This window comes from Alosa pseudoharengus, unplaced genomic scaffold (genome assembly GCF_046254945.1).
Source record: "Alosa pseudoharengus isolate Yale_2024_CS ecotype anadromous, Long Island Sound unplaced genomic scaffold, YU_APseudo_1.1 YU_APseudo_1.1_scf_6, whole genome shotgun sequence".
Classification (NCBI taxonomy): Eukaryota; Metazoa; Chordata; class Actinopteri; order Clupeiformes; family Clupeidae; genus Alosa; species Alosa pseudoharengus.
Window position 1 is genome coordinate 39,574,302 of NW_027468848.1, and position 24,643 is coordinate 39,598,944.

The window sequence follows — 24,643 nt, forward strand, 5'->3', positions numbered from 1 at the left end:
CCAAATTTGTTGACCACTTTTGAAGTTGCGGTGAAGTTAAAATGGTCCAGTCCAGCTAAGCCACAGAAAGTACACAAGCAGTATGGTTTCCTGTGGCATGATGGTGATACACATGCCATTTTGTCATGGATTGGGTCTGATGTTTTTCCTACTCTATATGGATCCTTAATCCGCAGGCGTATACTGAGAGGGATAGCACAGAGCCATTTATACAAAATATAGTATAAATATATATTTTACGTCATCAGTCATCACTATAGGACATTAAACACATTGGGTCCTAAGGAAAAATGTGTATATAGGAATTAAATATGAAAAATCATTTCAGCTTTCCATATTTCCATAGTTCGACACCAAATATCGAAAGTCAGATGACCGGGAAATAGGGATGTTTGGTCACCCTACTCTCAAGGGACCACAAATTAACAAAATGAAAACAAATTGTGAAAACCACTAAAGAAGAGGCTTGTATACCAAATTCTTTTATATGTAAAGGAGAAATCCGGCGATTTTTCATATAGATGTCTGTTTTCCGAGATCACCGAGTACTATAAAAAACAAAAAAAATGGGTTTTCCCTAGCTTTGAGTTGCTGCAGCCAATAGTTAGAGCTTCCAGGCAGCTAGGGTGCTACACTCTGGGGGAATGTTCATGAGCCCCCGTGTTCATGCCCCCAGAGTGTAGCGCTGTAGCTGCCTGGCTACTTTAGCTGTTGGCTGCAGCAACTCGAGCTAGGGAAAAAAAACGATTGTTTAAAGGGATATTCCACCATTTGGGGAACTACACTCATTTTCCACCTCCCCTCGAGTTAAACAATTGATTTTTACCTTTCTCCAGTTCATCCAGCCGTTCTCTGAGTCTGGCAATACCACTTTTAGCTCCAGCCTAGCATAGATCATTGAGTCGGATTAGACCATTATTATCTCCCTAGCATCACGCTTAAAAGTGACTAAGAATTCCAGTCATTTTCCTATTTAAAACGTGTCTCTTCTTAAGTTAGAAAGTATAATAAGACTAACGGAAAATGAAACGTGGTGATTTTCTAGGATGATTTGACATAGAACTATAGGCTACTCTCATTCTGGCGTAATAATCAAGGAACATTGCGAACGTACCATGGGCGCAGCAGCACAATGATATCATGCAGGACCTGAAAATAGTCCCCGTAGGCTGTAACTTCCAGCAACAAGTTTGAGCTGCAGCAGATTATTACGCAGGAATGAGAGTAGTTCCATGTCAAATCAGCCTAGAAAATCAGAACGTTTCATTTGTCCATTAGTCTTATTACAAAGTACAGCGATTACGATGCTAGGGTTGGAAACATTTCCAAATGGAGAGTACCCATGAGTCTGGTGATACCAGGCTAGTGTCTAATGGGAAAGACTGTAATAACTGTGTCTAAGAATGATAATAATAATTATGGGCCCTATCTTACACCTGGCTCAACGTGGCGGGAAGCACGACACAAGTGCTGTTCCTATCTTACACTCAAGGCAGTGATGATTTTTTCACCATGGGCTTCAGTTCAACTGAATTGAAAGCGCATATAAGCACAGCTATTTTGAAGGCGCACTATCACAAAATGTAAGCAGCCCTTAGCAACGAGTCCCAGGCAACGACTTACACACACACACACACAGAGAAGCACACATATACACTAACACACACATGAACGCACTCATTTACATACACAAAAGTTGTAAGAGTTGGGAATGGAGTAGGAGATGGAGACAAATTGGCCATATTGTGTACCGCTTAGTTACTGTAGCTATAGAGCAGGGGCCACATGCGGCTCTTTAGCCCCACTCTAGGGGCTCCCTGGCTTTGTCTAAAAATGGAAATGAATAAACAATTTTTTTCCATTTTGATATCATTTTTTAGCTTAAAGCCATCCTTACGTTATTGACTTGTGAAAAATATGTATCCTATACACTGAGCAAAATGTGGAGAAAACATAGAAATGGTTTTACTATTTGGCGACTAGAATGCGTCATGTCACATCCTGACGTCCCTTTACCAAACTCCGTGGTGGCTTGAGTGGTCTTTTCCCAAACTAGAAATGGTACTTTATCAAAATCTTTGCAGTAAAACTTATAGTATATATTAAATTATTATTAAATTAACTTATATGAAAATACTTTATAGTGCTTGGAGAACTTTGCTTTCACCACCACTGAGACTGGGCTGAGAATGAAGGCCAAACTTACTTGCTGACCCCTGACTTGATGTTGAGAAGCTGAGGTGATGTTGATAAGCTAATTTAGACCAATAGGCTGTTTTCATGTCAAAGAAGATGGTTCTTTTGAAAGTAAAAGTTGCCGACCATCTGTATTGCAGAAATGAACCCAGAAAGCTGTAAAAAATGCACTGTAGCCCAGCACCCAGAAATTTTACAGATCAATAGAGAATCGCATCTGACAATTTTTCACGCCTCTTCATGCAGTCAACATATTCTTGATTACAACAGTTTCAAAGCTGCACTGTGAATGAATATTCAACCGAGTTGAGAGGATGTCTATGTCCCAATTACGCTGATGATCACAGTTCATTCTCATCTTTCACTGGTGAGATTAATTATCAGGAAGAGCAACACCGTTTTCCATTGACTGGCTTTTATGTGGTCTTTTGTCTATCTCCTATCACTTAATTACCTCCTTTTGAATATCAAGTGCATTATCTGCCCACTAACGTTTAATAGTTTCATCGATGGTGTGGAGCTCCTCAGTGGATCTGGATTAAATGTTTTCTGAAGAGTCATTTTGTTGATCATTGATTCATTATTGACGCAAAGTGTGGGGTGATTTATGACAGTTCAACTGAAACAGCTTTGTTTTAATGCAGAAAGGACAAGCTGGAATTACTTCTACGTGTGAATTATTGTAGATAAAGAGCTTTTAATAGATCAGCCTGTCACAGTGGAGTGCATTAACTTTTGATCTAGACGGGAGAGCATTTGCTCGTCCACAGATACAGTACATGTTTAGAAAACCAATTCATTTTTTTAATCTAGCACAAAATTGCTCAACTTTCACATCTGATGACATCTTGATTCACATTACGGGATTACATTGTGCAATGTTCTTTGCTTTCATAGGTCTGTAGTTATAATCATAAATATCTTAATTCCCATAATGGCAGTGTATAGAGCAAGTGATGATCTTGGGACTGTGAGGGACTTAAGAGTACACAGGAACAGGGCCTGGGGGTGTTGGGTTAATTTAACAATGCTGCGTTTTTGTTGTGCTGTAGGTTTAGCAATGTGTGTGCCTTAAGTATCATAGGGAGAAGTGTAGCTGAAGCAGTTCCCAGAGATGATAGGCCATTTGGGCACAGAAAGTATTTATCTGTTGTATTGCGCTCCTGTAAACCCAGAGCTGCAATAAACAATACACCCACATTAATCATAAGTGCCGCCATAGTAAATACTTTGCACACATTAATCACGTTAAAATATTCACAATCGATGCATCTTCTCCCAGAAAAACCTTCCAGTAAATCGTGCTCTATGTCAGCCACCAAGCCCCTGTGATCCAGGCGGCACAGAATACAAACTGAAGTGAGGGGAAACAGGATTTGGGTCATGGCATGATTTGGGTGGTACAAAACATTATTCTTTCAGTTCATTGTTTTTATTGAATTGTTACCGATTCTGTGTTCTGCACCATGAAAAGACACAGTGAAAGCAGATTTGAGAAATTGAGAAAAAATACTGAGGATTTGTGAAAAAAATAGCATGATCTTAATGTTTATGTTATGTTATGTTTATGTTAATGTCATTTGACAATAGATGATTTCAGAGAAATAGTCTTATTCAGTGACATGATACCCTATCAGGGTGCTTTTCAGTGTTCTGTATATTTCCCCATGTTTAGACAGCAGACTTCAGTAAATAAGCAGAAACTGGTGTTGTCTTGTGCATGGCCAAAGCAGGAGAGAGAACCCAAATCTCTCTCTCTCTCTCTCTCTCTCTGTGTGCTTCAGCCCTGTGCTGGTGAACTGAGTGCACAGTGATGGATGGTTCAACGCAACACCACATCTCATTGTTGATGAAGGGTCATGGTGCCATGGTAACAGCCATGGGGGTTAACCCCCTTTTTCTCTCTCTCTCTGTATATGTGTGTGTGTGTGTGTGTGTGTAGACCATACCAGTGTGGCCACTGCTCACAGTCCTTCTCCCAGCCGTCGGAGCTGCGGAACCACGTGGTCACACACTCAAGCGACCGGCCCTTCAAGTGTGGCTACTGTGGCCGAGCCTTCGCTGGAGCAACTACACTCAACAACCACATCCGCACACACACTGGGGAGAAGCCATTCAAGTAAGTAACAGTGAGTACTCACTCTCCCTCTCACCGACCACCACATGTGACCAATACACACACACACACACACACACACACACACACACACACACAGAGACAGACAGACATACAGACAGACATACGTACACACACACGCATGCACGCCTCCGCATGCACGCCTCCACACACACACACACACACACACACACACACACACACACACACACACACACACACACACACACACACACACACACACACACACACACACACACACACACACACACACACACACACACACACACTATATGCAACATTCTCCTTTGTGTTCGCTGTTTTCCTAAATAATACATTTTCCAAACATCACAGGACAAGACAGAGCATGAAGCAGTTTCTCAAAGCTCAGGTGGGCAAAGGGCAAGGCTAAGCTCATACACACACACCAGCTAGCACTAGAGGGACTGTCCATCATACTACAATAGACTCACTTGGTTGAAAGGTTGGAATGAAAATAGATTTCTGTTAATGTAAGATTAACCAGATGTTACTTAAATTGAATCTAATAACCGCTTATATTTCCCATGACCTGTGTGATTACAGTTAGTTATCAAAAATATGTAGACATCTACTTTAAGTGATCACAGCCCTATTGTTATAATGATTCCTATAGCTAATAGCTAATGTGGTTATTTAAATACAGATGTGTTGAGTGTTCTTTGTAATGACCTACTACCATGAAATCATTTCTTTACTAGTGTGCTGTGTTACTCCTAAAATGTTGACACCACATCAGAGAAATAAAGCTGGAGTGTTAGAACCTGTGGAACAGATGGAGTCTGTTTTTCACTGTCTTTACTTGTGCTGTATCAGAAAAGACTATTTTTGTGCAAAAGGAAGAATGCATCTGTTACTCAGGCTAAGCCTGAAAGCACACAATTGGCTTGGTGCACTGTAGTTGAAGGCTAAGAGATGCCTTTAAAAAAAAACAAATACATATATCTTGTTTTGAATGATTAGATTTGCTTGACATAGGAATCTACTTACTGTAGTGCGTCTTTTGAGGAGTTAAGATATGAATGGGCTTATCAGACTCCATTATGAGTACATGCATTCTGAAGAATGTTGCAATTATAATCAAATTCTCACATAGCATTAAAGCTCTTTTGAACATATGACTATGATATCTACTAGGAGGCCTGTTTGTGAGCTGGCAGTGTGTGTTTGTGTGTGTGTGTGTTTGTTGAAAGAGGAGCGCTGCCTGTGTTTGCGAGGGTTTGTGTCTATGTTTATGCTCACTGTGCAGCCAAGTTACAAATCAGCTTTCTAATGAGCAATCAGTGATACACAAACGTGTCATCAGCACTTCAGCCGCTCCTGAGGGGAAGAGGGGCACAAAGACATTAATGAATACAGTGCACCAATCTTTAGTCAATCAATAGGGCTGAGTTATTTCCATCGAGCTGATATGCTTGATAGAATAAAGATGGCATTTTCTGTTTGTCAGGGAGACTAGATGCTCTCTCCACTCTAGCCCTGGCCCTGCAAAGCATCACTGAAACTATTCTGCACCGCTCAACAGAACGTTGGCAGTTTTGTCTTTCTGCTGTAAGAATTTAGATCTGCTTTGGCTCATTCTACTTGTGTCTTGTCTGCCTTACTGCCATTTTGTTTCACAGGGTATAGCTACAGTCCTGACGTTTACAGTGTTGTAACCTAATGAACACACCTTGACACACAAGTGTCATTAATACTGTACATTAAAAGTCCTGTTGTTTGAAAATGACTTTGAATGTATTGTTAGCTTAACTAGAGAGTATACCAAAGGTTTTCTTTCCTTTCCTTCCCTGTGCTATTACATGAAGGAGATTCTCTCCTTTGATAGTAACCCCCCACTGAAAATCTCTTTTTGTTCTTTATCTATTGTAAGTGACAATGATGCGTGGCCCTTATCTGGACAGGCCCCCTCCTGGGGGACCCTTCCTCTGCCATTTATTGACAGGACCCCTGTGTCACGCATCACTTGGGCCCCTCTCCCGTCATCACCCCCCCCAGGTCCCCTTCAGACAGGGCTCCTGCAATTATACCCCTCTGGCCCTACAGGATCCTAGCCACTTTCATGTGTCAGCTGTCATTAGCAGCAAGGTGAGGATGAGGCACTGAACGCTCTGTCTGTCTGTCTCTCTCTCTGTGTGTGTGTGTGTGTCTGTGTGTGTGTCTGTGTGTGTGTGTACAGGTGCGAGCGCTGCGACCGGAGCTTCACACAGGCCACGCAGCTGAGCAGACACCAGCGGATGCCCAACGAGTGCAAGCCCATCAGTGAGAGCAGCGAATCAATCGAGGTGGATTAGCTGATTGACTGGCCGGAATTAAACTGCAAGGAAAATCATGATTAAATGTCACGGACACTTAAGCAAAACCAAAGATTTCCTCTGAGAAACTCTCAATCAGCCCCACGGAAAACCAAAAGCAGTAATAAAATAAGTAAGATGTTAAGAGATATTGATCCTGGCACAAGATAAGGAGACTGGACATGGATGGGGGGTTGGGGCGGCAGGAGGGGGATTGGGAGGTGATACTGGGAGAAACAAAATGGGGGAAGAACAGAATATTTATTTATGACTCTCAGCTCTGTAAAGAAGAGGTTGGACAGTAAAAAATCCAAACAGTGCAAAAAGTGGTTTCTTTGCTTTTGATCTTGGTGTCTTACACTCAGTGTTACAAAACCAAAGAGACTGTAGAGCATTGGATGCTTAAAAACTCTACACTGACAATGCACAACCTTTGCCCAATGGCAAAGGAGCATGAATTAAAAGGACACACTTTAATTCCACCAATAAATTAATGAGAAATGCATTCAGTGAGTAAAACAGGAAACATGACACACACCACCTTTATAAAATGTACATTCTAAATTATAGTATATTTCTCCCATATCATGCTTTTGGCACTTTTTAATCTGTTATTTATGTTTTCTGATTGGCCCTGCTCTTAAATGTAATGCTGAAGAGACTATTTAAGTATAAGCAGACATGGTTGCTTAAATGCAGATTATGCTAGTTCTTACTACAAAATACAATAAGAAGGGCTGGTTTCTCTTTCAAGGCACAGCATGTGAATTTTGTTGTTGAAAAATAAAAATGTTTCTAAACTTAAAACATCACAGGTCTTATTCAAAGGCATGTTAAAAGACAGAGTTTATCAACATATGAATAAAATGCATTTGTGTCCAGAAGAGTAAAGAACAAAATGAATGCTGTGTAGACCTTCCCAACAGAAGTGGACAACACATGGGATATTTATAAACACTGTCCATGTGGTTGCTGAACTGTTTGTAGGTAGAGAAGCAGTATTTTTCTACAACAAAACTCCACCATGCCTTCAACCTCTTCAGGGTAAATGTCAGACTTAGATTGGACCTCAGCATCCTACATGAGAGCTCATTCTCTATGGCTGAGTTGTGTTGTGATCTGCGGATGGCTTAATGTTGCATTGCTGATGCACATGCTGCCCTCTCTCTGATTCAGAGACAAACCAAACTCACTTTTTCAGTGCTATTGTGATTGTTTGTAATGTCACATGATCTAATGTGTATCGTTTTTTTATTGACAAAACTGTACAAAGTATCATTGTGAAATGTCAGAAGCCAACATAAAAGCACAACCCAAAGTAGTGAAGACTAACACCAAAGATTATTTTTAAATGTTTTGGCCAACAGTAAAACATGTTGACAAATACACAATAATCAGGTTCATCTCTGAACCTGTATTCCGATGAATGATTGTGCTACCTTTGCAGCACAAGTCCAGCACAAGTGGACTTTATTTTTCAAGGACAAAAGCTTAGTGACCATAAGCTAAGCTTGGACCCAGATGCATTTAATACAGTGCCATATGTATGATAATCATGTGTTAAGCTGTATTGGGCAAAAAAGCTTCTGGAAAATGTTTAACTTGGATTCCCTGACTCTTGTTTGCATGATTTCAAAATGTATCTTTTTTCAATAAAACTGCTAAAATCAGCTGAGAACACAGAGACCAGAGCAAACCGAAAGAGTCTGTTGTCGATTATCATAGGTTTTTGTTTAAACCATGGTGTCCAAGGATTCACCAAAATCGGAATTTCAAAATCTACAAAAAAAAAAGAAAAAAAAGCGGCATCAAGGTCCGGTCCACAGTGAATTTGGTCTTCTTTCATGTGTGCGGGAGGTGGGGAGGTGTGGGGTGCCACAAAGCTGGAGCCTCCTCTCTGGAGGCCAGGGAGGCGGCAGCGGTGCGCCTCTGACCGGTGTGTTGAGTGAGGGAGAGCGAGCGAGAGGTCGGCTCCCCCGGGTCAGCTGTCGCGGGGTTATGGATCTGACCCGGCGATTGTGAAGCAACCACGCTGCGCCTGCTGGCCAGCTGATTTATTGGTCTCCCCGCATAGCCAAGCGTAGGCTACCTCTCTAGCTTTTCTTCCCACCTCGAAATCACCTCAAGCTGCTCCCATGTTGATCCGCACTCCTTTGGAAGAAGAGTTTGAATAAAATGAAATAAAGATTTTCACTTTCAGACTTTAAGATAATGTGCTGTGTCAGTTAGACAAAATGCAGCCTATTTAAATGATTAGGCAACCATGTCATGTCTTTTCCTAAGCCCCTCTGCTCTGGCCTGTTATAACAGTTTTTTGTTTTTTTTAATTAATACTTAAAGGAACCGTATGTAAGATTGTGGCCAAAACGGGTACTACAATCACTTTCAAATTACTGTGGAGCGGTGTATCCCCTTCCCCTCCCCTCTGACTGGTAGAGTTGGCAACCGGATGACGAAACACTACTGACTTTGTGATTAGTAGATAGGTGGAGGGTGGCGCATTAGGCCAAAACACAACATCAACATCAGTTGAGGGCTGCAACTTCACTTTTTAAATGACAATATCCTGGCCAGACTACTGTTGTCAGTGATATAAGTATTTGAAATGAACATGATTTTGTAATGTCTAGTGTCATATCAGGGCAATTTTATGATTAATTGAAATACAATTTTTACATACGGTTCCTTTAAGCTTGTGCATTTGTCTTAAATGTGAGAAGTGAAGAGAAATCCAGACATCAGGTGTATGGTTGTCAAGTCTTCCCTAAAACTGTGGCTACACAAAGTGAATTCAGGAATGTCATGTTCATTATTTCCATCTTTCATCTAGTCTCCAAGCAATGGTCAAGATGACCCCCCCCCCCGGAAGTGCATTAGATCGTTACCGGGCGGGTTGAGGGACATGCACGCCATTACAATAAACCACAATTAACATGTTATTTCACTCTTAATGCGATAAATTCCCAAGGTCTATTCATCTTACTTTAAAAGCATTGGGGAATTTTAGGAGCCTGAGTGTTTTGTTTAGATAATTTTACTATCAATTATTGGTGATAATTATACCTACCTTATATTATTAGTGTAGATTAAATGTATTAAAATCCATCCCAATGTATAAGTCACAAGCTGGACAAGGAGCACCTGTTGTCTGTTAGGCTACCTGAGTATTCCTTTACAATCAGAGAACGGTTAGGCCCACCAGTTTTTGAAGGATTTAACATCACTCTCTGGGGAATATTGCAAATTTGTTAAACAAATAGTTAACATTTCAGGCATCAATCAAGATATTTTTGCCATGGGAACAAGGAACTGTGAAATGCTGCTTGGCCCAGAGGCTAAACAAACCATCACATGAAAACTGTTATTTTGAAAACATAGGCTACATGTGAGAATGGCCCCAGGGTTTCCAAAGACTGACGGCTATGCTTTTTGTGGAATTTCCTGCTCATGAAAACACTAAGCAGACAAAGGTCACACTTTCACATGCAATTACAGATAAATCTGCAGTTTTTCTAACTTCTCCAGGAAAGAGAGGCTAATTGGAAACACACTGCCCTACGCAACATTAAATGAGGAGGGAGAAAAAGTCCGTGAGAAATACAGATTTCATCCTGACCGTATTCGATTACGCTCAGCTTATCCACTTGACAAATGTGTCCCACGGCTGTTACGGTAAGTGGATATTTCACATTTTCCTTTTCAGACTCTTGATGAGAAATGACTAGTATTTTACAGCAAGTTCACATTTTATACATTCTGGAATCAAACTAAAATAACAGTCTCGACTGGTAGAGAAGCTGAGATCAAGACAGACAAGCATGGGAACCCTAGACGTACTGTATTGATGACAGTAGTTATATGCCTTTGATTGCTTGATTACTTCGACTTTATAATCCAAGGTCAGAGTTCAAGAGTTTACATTTCCATACCATTAAGGTGTCTCTGGCACAGTCCCATTGGCTGCCCTTCAGACACTGCTTTTAGTCCAAAGGCTGCTTCAGCAGGAATATACTACAGGGCAATAACCAATGGCCAACACCTACTACGGCTATTTTAAAGTACCAGCCGATAGCCATAGTTTGCATTTGCCAGGGCTGTTATCACAGTGATAAGCACTTGTGTAACCAAATTGCTACAGATATAGATCAAACAGTTCTGAATGGACACTTGGGTCATGAGATTTTACAGCGCAGGGCGAGCTCTGTGAAGGTGTGCCGATGAATGGCCCATCTCAATCAGTCCACAGGCCTTTTTATCTTCATAGGGAGGCTCTCAGCCTCAAGAGGCCACATGGGCCTGTCACACCGGCTGCCTCTCAGCTTTATCGCTGCCCGGTGAGGCCTGACATGCGTAACACTAAAAGGTAGCATACAAAGCTCACAGAGAGCATCGGAAAAAAAACTGCCTGTTGGCCTGCAGCTGTCTAGACAGACATAGATCACACGGCCATTTTCTGGGGTAAGTGCGTGTGTAAACAGGTCTGATGGAGGGCCTTTATATCCGTCGTGTAAGCTGTTACTGACAGCCTGCCCTCGTGAGTGCTGCAGGCTGCCTGGTGAAAAGAGGCCCCAGCGGCTAAAACAAGCCGCAGCCTAATGTGAGGAAGAGGCCCATTGAGGACGTCCCCACCCCGCCTCACCACCTTAAACCCATGCTCAGCGGGTATAGGCAGGCAGTTCAATGGACGTTCAGAGACGACTGACGAAGCGCTGCATCAGCCACTTGAGACGCAGGGAATTTATTCATCAATTAGCCTCTTATATGTGCGTGCATGAGCCACATTCGCCGGCTGTCCAGAGATCCACCTGGCTCAAACAGACATCTGTTTCCGGGCACCTCGTTCAGACATCCACAGAGAGGGTCTGTAGGGGATTCCCCCCAAAACAAATGAGGCTAATCATGAGAGAGCAAACCGGTTGATCTCCCCAAAAGCCGCAAAAATGAAGTGTGCAGAGATAAAGGGACAGAGATGGCCGCGTGCAGGACACAGACTGAGGATTTATGGGGTGTCCTACCAAACGATGCGGCCGAAAAAGTAAGCCCAAGCTCGAGTCTCCTATGATAGTGTCCCGTCAGTTAATGTACCTAGAATGTCAATGTACAATGTAAAAGGCAAAGTTATTCTGTTACCTAAAATGAGTGACAACACAGTTGCTCAGGCACAGCAGATAATGTATATTATAGGGCTTACAGGGTGAATGGCGAGGATTAGACATGTTGCAATTTACAGATGTTGCAAGAATACATTAAATGTACACTGAATGACTCACAGCTATAAGTGAACTGCTTTAAAGGTAAACTATGCAGTATTGGCAATTTTCTTACTGTTTTCTCGGTTTTTGCTTCTTTTTCGCTGGCTCTGTCATGACGAATGTCTGAGAAACTCCATCGCTACCTTTTTCTAGCCGGTGCCTGGCGTGTATGTGTATTTGAATGCAGTAAAGCAATTCGTTACACTCGTTATACTTCCTGCCACTGAGGCCGCCGGCCCCACAGTTGCAAGGGTGGTTTTTCCGCTCACAGGCACTAGGGGGAAGCGAGACGGCCACCATTCAACCCAAAAAAAGTCATATAACCATTCCAATGACTCTGAAGCTGTTAAATGAAGGTAAATTAGGCTAAAAAACTTGCATATTAAGCTAAAAAACCTGCATAGTGTACCTTTAAAATATGTCTAGCGATGTTTAGGGATTAGAATTTGCCTGCAAAAATGGCTCTTCTAAAAATTATTACGATAATAATGATATGCTATTTTAATTATTTTTGTCAAAAGCTCTCCTAGATTGACTTATTTAAAGTACTATAAAAGTGGAAAGTCATGTGTTTCAGGACAGTTATCCATTTGTGATAATGGGATGCTCTGTTTATAACTGACAATGCAGATAGGCAAAAACAAAACCATTTATTGGATTAAATCATCTTCCTAAAAAAGGAAATAAATAAACAGTGATCTGGCGTAATGCAAATATGATATCACATAAGCTGAGATGCTACCGCCCCCTAGTGGCCCTCACCACCACTACACTCTTGAGAAACCTTCCAGGCCTCACAGGAGATCCCTACGCTCTCATTGGGCTGATGCACATCAGGTGATGAAATAAAGTCAAGAGATTGTAGCAGTTCTCCGTAGTACACAGATGTGGGACTTTTATGACTCATTTCATTAAAAAAAAAGTAACAAATGGTCTAAAAGTGTCAACAGATACACACATAAATATACAAAAGACACAACTATGTCTGTAAACATACACACCTTCCATGGAAAAGGATTCTTGTGTTGCGACAATCAATCACAGATATCAATTCAAATAGTCCCAGCCTGCCACTGTGACCACAGGAGGACCGAAGGTTGCAGCAGTCAGGGCAGGCTATGTCTGATTGGGTATTCACTTCATGAAGGCCTCTGATTGGCCACCATCAATGTCCCTTATTAGAGATTGCAGGTGGCCAGGGGTGAGTAGTATCTGGCTCTCAGTGGGTGGGTCTGTGAGTTCGGTCTGTGGTGGACGGCGGTCTCTGGGCCATGGCCTCCTGGATCTGCCGGTTGAGCTCGCTGATGATGCGGTCCTCGTGTGTGTAGACGCCCGTGCGCAACAGAGTGTCCCTCTCCTCTAAGAGTCGACTCAGGTGGTCATCCACACTCTCGCCTGCTGACCCCCCCACAGGGTCACCCCACGGCTGCTTCACCTCCTGCTGCTTCAGCCTGCGGAAAACACACGCATGAGCCTCACGCGACATCACACACTCATTTACCACAGCTACCTTCACAGGAGGGAAGCATGTGCATCCATCATCTCAAACACAGCTACTCTCCCTTAAGGCCCATTCACACCAAGAACGATAACGATAACTATAAATAAATATCGTTCTTGTTAATATGAATGACGAAGTTCACACATAAACTATAACGATAGCGACATGAATATTCATTAACACAAGGAAAGACTTTGTTTATCGTTGCTCAGTGTGAACGCTTTTATCGTTATATAGTTATCGTTATCATTCTTGGTGTGAATAGGCCTTTAGAATGCACTTTATGAAGTTTGGAGCTGCAGTGTTATTACCCTACCAGCATCCATGGGAACTCGCATGTCAAATTCGGGCAAATGGCAAAGAACTACCTTTGCTCCACATCTTAAACACATCCATTTGTGAGCTTCATTCAATATTTCAGACATCGTCTTCCAAGTTTACACTGCTGAAACCATCACATACTCTGTACTCTGTCTGGGTTTCCCTTACTGCCTCACCTGGAGAAGAGGCACAAGGAGGAGCCCCTGCTGTTGCATTAAACACTAAAGGATTTGCGGTCAGTGTAACCCCTTGGATCAGAGCACCCAGGAAATGTATGCTGAATATGATTAGGGTTCCTATGTAACATACACATAACAATGTGTGGGAGTCAGTGAGCACCAACAGTCCAATGAGGAGAGACATCCCGCACTTTAAAGGCAGGAAACCACTAGTGACATACTCCCAAACACTTCCAAACGGAAAGAACATTAAAAAAGAAAAATCAAGCCCAGTCTCACTGCCTGGTGACTAATGACTCCACAGATCCTGTCTGTGCTCAGAGGGTCAGCTGGAATGTGCACAGCTGTTTCTGTGAGCCTGCAGGCAACCGAATGGATCATGGAAGTCTCCAGAGATGCAGAGAGTCCGTCAGGCAGGCAAAAGAGAGGAACTCACTGCTAACTCAATGTAGGATACTCAACAGCACTATCATATACACACGACATTGCAGTGCAGCAGAGCTGTGTACTGTGGCTTGGTAAGGGACGTGTGTCCAGCGCAACTGAGCTGTGTACTGTGGCTTGGTAAGGGACGCCTACTTGTTGAGTTGGTTTCTGATGTCCTCCAGCTCGCTCTTCTCCGTCTTGACCGCTTCTTTCTCCTCCGCTGCCAGGTAGCGCAGGCGCATGTGCTCCAGCTCCTGCTGCTGCTTCTTCAGCCGAGACATGGCGTTCTCCTGCTCCCTCTAGCACACACACACACGCACGCACACACACACACACACGCACACACACGCACGCATGCACGCACGCACACGCACACACGCACGCACACACACACACACACGCACGCACGCACGCACGCACACACACGCACACACACACACACACACACACACAGTATATTAGTTCACTGTTGTAGTGTGTGCAGTGTATTCACTGTTGTATGGTGGCAAAGAGGATGCCAAAATTAGTTTAAAACCCCTGGACCAGAAGGACCATTGGGAGGTGATGGGAGCATTGTAACTATTTACTCTCCCATTGGTATCGAAGCAAACAAACTCTTGAGTAGGTGAGGAACGGCCAGAGCCAGAAAAAGCCCTCCTCTGTGGAGATCTAGCCTTGAGGACAAAGAGAATGAAAGAGCGGGATGAGAAAGTGTGAGTCGTGGAGCAGGGGGAGTTTGGGCAGTGCGAATGTGTGAGAATGGCCGGCCAGCTCCAACTGGACCGCTCGCAGCCAGAGAGGGTTGAGAGGTTAGTGTGTAATTGAGTCTAATTGTGTTTTTGGTGAACATTAGGGGCCAATGAGGGCTTTTCACTGCACCCTAATTGCAAGAAAAACAGGCTTTCCCTCGAAACGTCTCTCCGGCCGGTGCACAGGGCCAAACATGCAACAGAGTGAGAATGCCGCGCCGAATCAGCAGGGCCTCCCGAGGGGGAGCGGGGCTGCCCACACTAGCTGCCCTCCAGCGCTCCGCATCTAAGCGCTTCCAGAGACACAGCCCACAATGGGAACCCCAGACAAGGTGTGTGGCATCTCCAGCAACCTCCATGGCTATTTTCAGTAATGGCAGCCAGCCCTGTGGCATGAGTCTGTGTGTGTGTGTGTGTGTGTGTGTGTGTGTGTGTGTGTGTGTGTGTGTGTGTGTGTATACACACTTCCCCCCTCTTCACTCCTGGGTTATTTATGAAGGGTGGGGTGGGGGGATTCCGCTGAGATGCAGTGACCAGTGGCTGACCTGTGTTCTCATGGCCCGCGCCCAGCGAGGGGTCAGGGAGCGGTCAGGGAGAGGGGATGGAGGAGAGCAGGGGCTGCCAGCACAGCTCAAGTGCAGTTTTCTGGAGGGGAGAGGAGAGGAGCTGACAGCTAGGACAGCCACCTGGGGGGCCTCAGCACTATGGAAGCATATGAGTAGCTTTATTCAAATGAGAATGCAATCTGCAATATGCAATTCAAAAAGACATTACATTATGCAATTGACAATTCATTATGCAATTTAATATTGCAATTTGCAATAATATCCAACAAATTGTATTTTAATCTGCAAAGTGACAATGAAATCCTAAAATCAATTCCAATAATGTTGGTTAAAAAATTGAATAAACATGGATTGAATTGCATTCCATTTTGCCATGGTACTTCAGTCTCAAAATTCAAATGGCAATTAATTTTGCATTTCAATTTTCAATATTCAGTTTCATCATTTAACTGTCAATTCGTTTTGCAATTTAATATTTAAAGTGCAATGTAGTATTGCATTTTAACAACATATTTGGCAAAACTGTCAATGCCAGCCTGAAAAGATTTTGGATTATTTTGGGTTTTGCAATCGTTTTGAGGCATTTTATTCAAATGGAAAAGAAATAGCGCCCCCCGTGATTGCATTGCACTTTGGTCACGCTCTTTGTGTTGCAAAATTCAAATGACCATTCAATCTGCCAAACGCATTGCAATCTGTCAAGTCACTCGTCAAGGCGGGAATTAGGCTACGTCACTTCCGTGTTTACGTCTTCTTACCCTATGCTTCTTACCCAGTTAGCGTTTGCAATGGAGGAGTTTGCAGTCTCTGGCCGACAGACCCGGCTGTAGAGTACAGTGACAGAGGGGGCATACAACAATTCAGCGAGATAGATTTGGCCAAACGTGGTCCCGGAGCGACCTCACCCCCCGGTCCGCTTATGAGGCTAGCCAGACCACGGAGGGGAGTCTCCGTTGTGTGTGTGTGTGTGTGTGTGTGTGTGTGTGTGTGTGTGTGTGTGTGTGTGTGTGTGTGTGAGAGCAGGGCAAGGAAAGGCTGTGAGTTTTAGCCTAACTAACGACAATGGACGACAGAGTGGGCAATCTAGCCCTACTTGTCCTGTGAACTCCAAAGAGCTCCGCGATCTCCCTAATAGGAGAGGTAACCCTCTATTCCCTCCCATGGTATCCACAGAAGGTCTCCCCACCGGCTAGCGGCCATTAGCTGTAAGGCCTCAGAAATCTTTGAACGGACCAGGTTGACATCAAATCGGACACGTAGGGCTAGATAGCCCACTCTGTCGTCCATTTTCAGTAATCTGTCCATTGAGTCAGACTCGTTGACACGGTGGTGTTCTACATAATCAGCCAGAGACCTTAGTGCAGCTGAAAACTCCTCCATTCGCCCATGTCTCACTTTAACGTTCTGAAGCGAAAACGAGGCTAAGGTTGTAATCGCTGTAGCGCTACATTCTGTTACACTGTAGGCACGCACTATAAGCGCTAACTGGGGGCGCTATTTCTTTCCCATTTAAATAAAATGCCTCAAAACGATGGCAAAACGTTTTGCCCAAAATAATCCAAAATCTTTTCAGGCTGGCATTGACAGTTTTGCCAAATATGTTGTTAAAATGCAATCCTACATTGCACTTTAAATATTAAATTGCAAAACGAATTGACAGTTAAATGATGAAACTGAATATTGAAAATTGAAATGCAAAATTAATTGCCATTTGAATTTTGAGACTGAAGTACCATGGCAAAATGGAATGCAATTCAATCCATGTTTATTCTATTTTTTAACCAAAATTATTGGAATTGATTTTAGGATTTCATTGTCACTTTGCAGATTAAAATACAATTTGTTGGATATTATTGTAAATTGCAATATTAAATTGTATAATGAATTGTCAATTGCATAATGTAATGTCTTTTTGAATTGCATATTGCAGATTGCATTCTAATTTGAATAAAGCTACTCATATGCTTCCATACAGCACTCTGACTTTCCCAGGCCACAAAGCCTGGCACACAAGGACAACACCAAAGAGGTGTAGGTGTGTGTGTGTGTGTAAATGAGAAGGGGGCGCAGATGGAATACAGTCATGTAACTTTTTTTAAAGAGAAAATGAAGCCTCAGATGGCCTGACATAAATCTACCTACAGATAAGGTTCAGCAAGGAATGTGGGATAAACTCAAACACAAACTATTTGTGTGTGGTGTGCGTGTGTTTGCAAGTTAAAGTGATACAGTGCTTTGCAACAATTTGATGCAACAATTTGAATGAATAATTAATTAATGAAACGGTCCTTGTTCTCTGGCAAGCCTTGATTTAACCATAGATTTGCTTCGATTTGTGTATCCCCTTGACCAACGGCATCTGTCCATTTTCCCCGTTTTACTGTAGTGCCCTAGCCTGGCGAGCCAGACCCACATTATAATGTAGGGTCTGGGCACTCACCGTTCGCAGTGCTCAGTCCGAGGGTCGGGATAATCAGTTGTCTTTCAAATTCCCTCTGCACGCAATAGGACGCAATAGGATATTTGTTTTCAAGTAGCAGGGAATTCAAGCCAAACCGTTACAATTCTGCCATCAATCATTATGTTAAGCCCAACAAACGACTCTATACACGATTTCAATGCCAGATTTAGTTTCGATTTCTAGAGCTCACAAGTCAACGGAGAGTTGCTAGACTAGCCCTGGCAGCAAATGTAATTTGCGTCTAGATTTCTAGGCTAGTAGTGCCCCATTCCCCAGGCCAACTGGGGCCATCTGGGGCGTGGTCCCGGTCCAGCCTCACACACGGCAACACTAACGACTGTTTCCCAATGTATGAAGGGCCAGTATGAGCCTATTCCTATTGAATAGCAGCCAATAGCTTTGGTCTTCAATTCTCACAAGTTATTAGAATACTGTGTCTTCAGAAACAGACGTCAATGCCAGAGACTCATAATAAGGGCTTAAAAATGCAATGCATGTGCTAGAACAGTGTCCTTGCTATTTTCACAGGATTGTGAGGTATTTGCAGATAACTAGCTTTTGAAAATGCAGCTCCAATTTTGCCCTGTTCCATAACAGTATTGAACTGAGGCTGTGTGGCCCATGGACTAAGGGCTACAGATTTTCCTCAAACACCAGCATTTTCCCCCAAAGCGGAAAGGCAGCATTGGTGTTTTCCTCATCTTCAAAATCTAATGTCTGTGAGATGCAATACAGACAAACAGAAACAATAGTCGACCAATCTGACAATCATGATTTCCTTTCCTTTTTTGTTTTTGATTTAGATCCCCATTAGCTTTTGCAAAGCAGCAGCTATTCTTCCTGGGGTCTATCCTTTAATGATGTCTTAGTTAGTGGAGCCATTTCATGCTGGTGGATTGTGGATATGGCCTGTTGCATTAATTGGATCTCCCAGCCCTAATGTCAGGTGACCTGCGGCGCCACATCATGGATAGTGTTACCATGAGGACCTCTGCAGAGTCAGATGAGTCAAATGAGTTCAAGCAGGGCTTACAGCTGGCCTGCCCACTCCTTTACAACCTCCAGGCAGGCATACATTACGCAGGTGAATATGGAAACACTAACGCTTGTGTTGCAGCAGACAATGCGAGCAGACACGAGGCAAAAATGGATTCTATTCGTTCTGGTCCCTCAGAATTCTGGCCAACTCACTGATGTCCAGCGGCCATGTCCATCCTAGTGAAGGAGGGCGAGATGGAGATGGCCAAAGCCTGGCTAATGCTTACTATAATACAAACATGATTTATGATCCCATTTCATATTACGCCATGAAGCCCCTTAGTGCAACATAAATCAACTTGTGTTTTCTTAACACATATCTGGCACTTAGAAAAGAAAGGGAAGGGGAGGAGGAGGAGTGAAAAGGGAGAAAAAAAGAGAGAGGCTCAGATTTTCCAGCTGGTTCTTGTCCGTAACAGTTATTAGTGAGGCCTGATAAGCTGTTAGCGTGAGCTGTGTTTACACTGCTGGGAGCTCGTCGGAGGGTTCACTGGCGAAGCCTCCTTGTGTGCGTGCGTGCGTGTGCACACCAGCCCAATCTGGGCCCCGAGTGCCCAACGGCCTCCGCCGAGACCACAGAGACGGCCAAAGACACTCAGCTGGCACAAGATGCAACCGTGCTGCCCCTGCCTGCCACAGATCAGAGGCTTTTGCATAGCACACACACACACACACACACACACACACACACACACACACACACACACACACACACACACACACACACACACACACACACACACACACACACACACACACACACACACACACACTTCTGCTCTATGACTGTTTGCTGTGGACAAACAATGGTAATTGCTAATTTGCTTGTTTGACGGTTCACTGTTTTTTTGCTCTGACTGATACAGAGCGATGTGTTTGGCTCTGCTTACATGTCAGTTGTCCATTAGCGTCTCTGTGTGCGAGGACTACGGGGAAGAGAAGCACTGAATCTTTTCCTGGGAACGAGTAGAGGCGTTGCCTAACCGTCAACTCTTTTTGGGTACACAACTATCACAGGAAGGACATGGGTCAAAAGCTGAAGTCTTTAGCCTCCAGTTAGTGGTGAAGCAAGGAAGAACGTCAGGCCAGTTTGGCTTGTTGTGTCCACTAGCAGAGATTGGACCAACTAAAGACTCCGAATCTCACTTCTTTCACTTGTCTCTCCCATGTCTAACACTACATCACATACAGGCATCAGGCAGGTGTGAAGGCCAGGCATAGGTGAAGGCCCATGGCACTGAGCAGGTGTGGGGTCAGGCTGTGAAGGCCCATGGCACTGAGCAGGTGTGGGGTCACTGAGCAGGTGTGGGGTCAGGCTGTGAAGGCTGCGCTACCTGTTTAAACCTGGCCAGCTCCTTCAGCGCACGCCCCCACTGCTGCTTGTAGTGCAGCTTGGACTTGGTGCTGGTCTCCAGCTTGCGCTCCAGTTCCACCTGCAGGGGCACAACACATGAGCACATGGGCTAGATTCTGCACACTGCTTTAATGCTACTTTTTGACCTCGCAAAATATTTAAAAAAACATACATATCTGCATAGTCATTTGTTTACCTTAATTATATTGAATTTTTAATGTTTAAAGCCTGTTCTATTTTTGAAAAAAAAAAAAAAAAAATTGTAAACAAAATGTGTGACAATGATGCTAAAATGTTAAAGGAAATCACATTCATGTAGGCTATCTTTACCCCTTTCCTAAGCCAATATTCTTACAATTAACACCACAAAACGCTGGAGAAACAGAACGATACTTTAATGAATGTGGTAATGTTTACATGTTCAAAAGGCTCCTCCAATGTTACATTACCGCCTGCATGAATGCAGACACCTCCTCACCTTCTCTAACCGGAGCAGGTTAATCTCCGACTGCAGGCGGACCTCGGGCCGGGTATGTTGTTGCTCGCGGAACAGCTGGAATTCTTTCTCCAGGAGTTTGTATTTGCTGTCGGCGTCCAGTAGCTGAGAGGCAGGAGGAGAGAAAGCAGTGAGACAGGCCTAACCTTTGGGAGGACTGCTTCCATTCACAGCACAATCTCCCTCCTGTCACAGGTTCCGGCAACACAACAGCAAACCTGTCTGTACATGGCTACACAACAGCCTCTGTGACAGACAACACAGTGAGTTCACACATTGTAAAATGCTTACATCTGTTACCAAATTAGGCACCACTTTAGCTATTGATATGTTATTCTTTTGAAGCACTGTCAATCAATGACAAAACAGATTATGCATAAAAAAAAGAAATGTCCAGGGTGAGGGTTGTTGAGCAAGTACAAACATACACCATCTGTCCACACACACAGACACAGGAAAGTTTCAATCCACATACACACACACACAGACACAGAGTGAAGTTTCAGACTCTGTGGTAATTGTGTTACAAATGAGGAAGGAAAAAAACAATGTTCACCCTCTGTTTCTCCTGTCTTTTTCTCTTGACAGGAAACAGACTCCACAGAAAACCTTCACACATAAAATGCCTGCTATCCTGCCAGAAGAGCCAGCAGAGGGGAGTGTGTGTGTGTGTGTGTGTGTGTGTGTGTGTGTGTGTGTGTGTGTGTGTGTGTGTGTGTGTGTGTGTGTGTGTGTGTGTGTGTGTGTGTGTGTGTGTGTGTGTGTGTGTGTGTGTGTGTGTGTGTGTGTGTGTGTGTGTGTGTGTGTGTGTGTGTGTGTGTCAGGCAGTGGGAGGATTTCTGGCTTGATAAACTGGTTCTGGTGTTTTTGCCGCCACTGAACAAATGTATGTTTACACTTTCTTGACATGGGTGAGAAGAGACATAGAAGCCTGTGTAGCAGAATGTGTTATGTGAGCTCTGTGTGTGTGTGTGTGTGTGTGTGTGTGTGTGTGTCTGTCTTTATGTGTATATGTGTGTGTGTATGAGTTGTGACTCAGTTTGCGTTTTGTGGTGGTCAGAAACTGACTTTGCTTGATTTGTTACTGCCAGCTCAAGCACAGACCAGATGCATGCTGGGAGAATGAGATGGCAAACAGAAGTATTTCAGCAGGTGGGCTGTCTGCACATAAGACACATGCTGCCTACAACCAGACACAAAGCATGTCCACTCTCATCCCCTCCCCCTCCCAGCAGAAACAAAACACTCCTTGAAAAGAAACAGATGAAAAAGAAAGAAGAAAGAAGGCAACAATACTGCATACTATTAAAGTGACTGAAAAAGGAAGATAATGTGACAATCAAGATAATGTGACAATCATAAGAGAGTCTGACAAAAGAAATAGCATAGACACTCAGAGACGATCAGCCAGTCTTCTCTCTTTTACATATGAAAACAACAAGGCCAGATTTTTTCAAAATCATAATCAATAAAGGATTGCCATTTTCCTACTTGGACATCACTCACAACTCTGGGTGTCATTTCCACATGAAACAGTGTGTTGTGGTATAGTGAAAGTGAACCTCTGTGTAACAAGAGACTGTCAGCACTGCCAGAAAAGATGTCTAATATACAGGGGTGTGATTGGCAAAGGAAAAAAAAGAAAAATATACGTAGCACGGATTGGTTAAAACTTTGAAAACCTGTAACACGCAGAAATTAAAATTCAATATCAGCATCACGAGATTCATTATCGGAAAATCCTGACAGCGAACCCGATGCAAAGCCAAAACGAGAAAAAAACAACTTCATACATGATGTCTTTTTAAATCAATTTGTTGACCTTTACCGTTTCATGGCTTCTGCTGAGAAACTAGTTCGCCACACACACTGAACTTGAATCAAGCATTCTTCAGAACGCAGCTGATCAACCCTACTTGAAATCCACTAGTAAACGGACTAGGCTACTTGCAACGTGATATTCGGAAAGATGTGAAGACCCATCGTCATTGTCAGTGGCCTGTTATGGCCTACATAACAATGGTCTGTGTTATACAGAAATATAGCCTACCTCTGACCGACAGAGCACCCCCCCCCAAAAAAAAAAAAAAAAACTCAGCTGATCTATACGAATGGGTCTCATTTTCAGGTCGAAAAAAACTGAATTCCGTTTAAAAACGGAAAAATCACACCCCTGAATATAGTGACTAAAACAGATCAATAATTTATGGCACAGCCATCAAGTTGGCGATAGCTGGGTGTTAAGATAAACAAATGGATGGCAAAGTTAAATGGCTGCATCTGGCACCCTGAGTGTTTCTACCTCTTCCTACAATAATATCCAAGTTAAATAGACCGTAACACCAGCTAGGCTACATAACTAGTAGTGTTGTCACGATACCAAAATTATGACTTCGATACGATACCTGCCATAAATATCACGATGCTCGATACTGAAACGATACTATGGTGAAATCCTAAGATATCTGGAAAAGAAAGGACTCATACCTCCTCCAAGTGTATTGGGTCATTTGTGTTGAATTCAGTGCACTTTTGTAGTGTGCAGGTCAATTCTGGGTTCTAAAATTCTAAACTTCCTACATAATAATTATTTTTTTTATAGTCAGTAAAATAGTAGGCCTACTTTGTGTGATTAAGTCCTTTATTGTTCGTTATAGTTCATTTACATTGTGTTTTGGCAATAAAGTAGCTTTAAATAGCCAAAATAGGCTAGATCAAGGTCAGTGTTGAAATTACTGCATGCAAATCACTGAATGCTATGCAGAGGGGCCTAATCTTTAGGCCATCTGATGTACAGTATAGGCTACCCTAGGCCTTCCCGTGTTCATGGGATTTCTTTGAGAGTTGCAAAGGGAAAAATGTGAAGATAGTCTTCTTTGCGCCCAGTGTACAAGTACGACGTTCCAACCACTCAGGTCTTCGTCAGATAGGCCTACACCATTACCTGTCGCAATATATCTGTGTGCATTCCTACATTACGTCTATTTCTTTGATAACATGATTTTCTACCACGTAACAATAAGCCGCTATTGTTATCAGGACTCAACACGCTTTGGTGGTAATATGCTGTGGGCTTTAATTAGCGCATTTCGGGTAGCCTATCCAACATCTGGGCAATAATTATTGAACAAATTGCAGTCTACATGCCATGACAAATTAGTACTGACCGAACATGAAATAGATTGTTTACAAGTTATGGTAATGATATTCTGACGTGAACATTGCGCTTTCATCACGTTAGCACCCTATAGTACAGCGGCTAAGGCCAGATTTTTACCTGAATCGTTCAGTTTTTGCAGAAAGCACGAAACTTGGTACAGTTATAGTACTACCCCTAGTGATCAAAAATTGAAATGGACCCCAACACATAGCGCCCCCTAGTGGCCCCTATCTTGACTTCAAATTTGGCCACTAAAATATGCCCTTTTTTTCTACATTTATATTGCTATGCTGCTTTTAACACCTAATATGACATCTATAGTCATCTTTCAGCATTATGAAATATAGAATGAGACAATCATGCCTAAATAATGGCAGACATGTTGGATTTTAAAGAAGTAGCCATACATTCTGACAAACATTCTGAGTCAAAAACTGGGGTGCGTTTAGGCTATGTGTGAAGTTTTGACTGTGTGACTAAACCCTGCACTTGCCT

General features: G+C 43.1%; 2 protein-coding genes across 7 annotated transcripts in view; one reads left to right on the plus strand and one right to left on the minus strand.

Annotated features, from left to right (window-relative positions):
* Positions 1-8,329, plus strand: part of prdm6 (PR domain containing 6) — a 36,702-nt gene extending 28,373 nt beyond the window's left edge. The window contains exons 7-9 of one of the 4 annotated variants that reach the window (XM_076271169.1): positions 4,139-4,315; positions 4,667-4,703; positions 6,531-8,329. In XM_076271169.1, the coding sequence (XP_076127284.1) occupies positions 4,139-4,315; positions 4,667-4,703; positions 6,531-6,617 (301 nt within the window). In that variant the 3' untranslated portion in view covers positions 6,618-8,329. Of the gene's footprint in view, positions 1-4,138; positions 4,326-4,666; positions 4,704-6,530 lie in introns of all 4 variants that reach the window. The other 3 variants (XM_076271171.1, XM_076271172.1, XM_076271170.1) reach the window with 3 other exon arrangements.
* Positions 8,330-8,424: 95 nt separating this feature from the next.
* The window catches only part of cep120 (centrosomal protein 120), a 42,505-nt gene continuing 26,286 nt past the window's right edge, over positions 8,425-24,643 (minus strand). For 2 of the 3 annotated variants that reach the window (XM_076271168.1, XM_076271167.1), the window contains exons 17-20: positions 20,971-21,093; positions 20,473-20,571; positions 14,478-14,623; positions 11,787-13,348 (exon numbers count right to left, since the gene is read on the minus strand). In XM_076271168.1, coding sequence (XP_076127283.1) covers positions 13,117-13,348; positions 14,478-14,623; positions 20,473-20,571; positions 20,971-21,093 — 600 coding nt within the window. In that variant the 3' untranslated portion in view covers positions 11,787-13,116. Of the gene's footprint in view, positions 8,797-11,786; positions 13,349-14,477; positions 14,624-20,472; positions 20,572-20,970; positions 21,094-24,643 lie in introns of those variants that run through there. The other variant, XR_012983724.1, reaches the window with a different exon arrangement.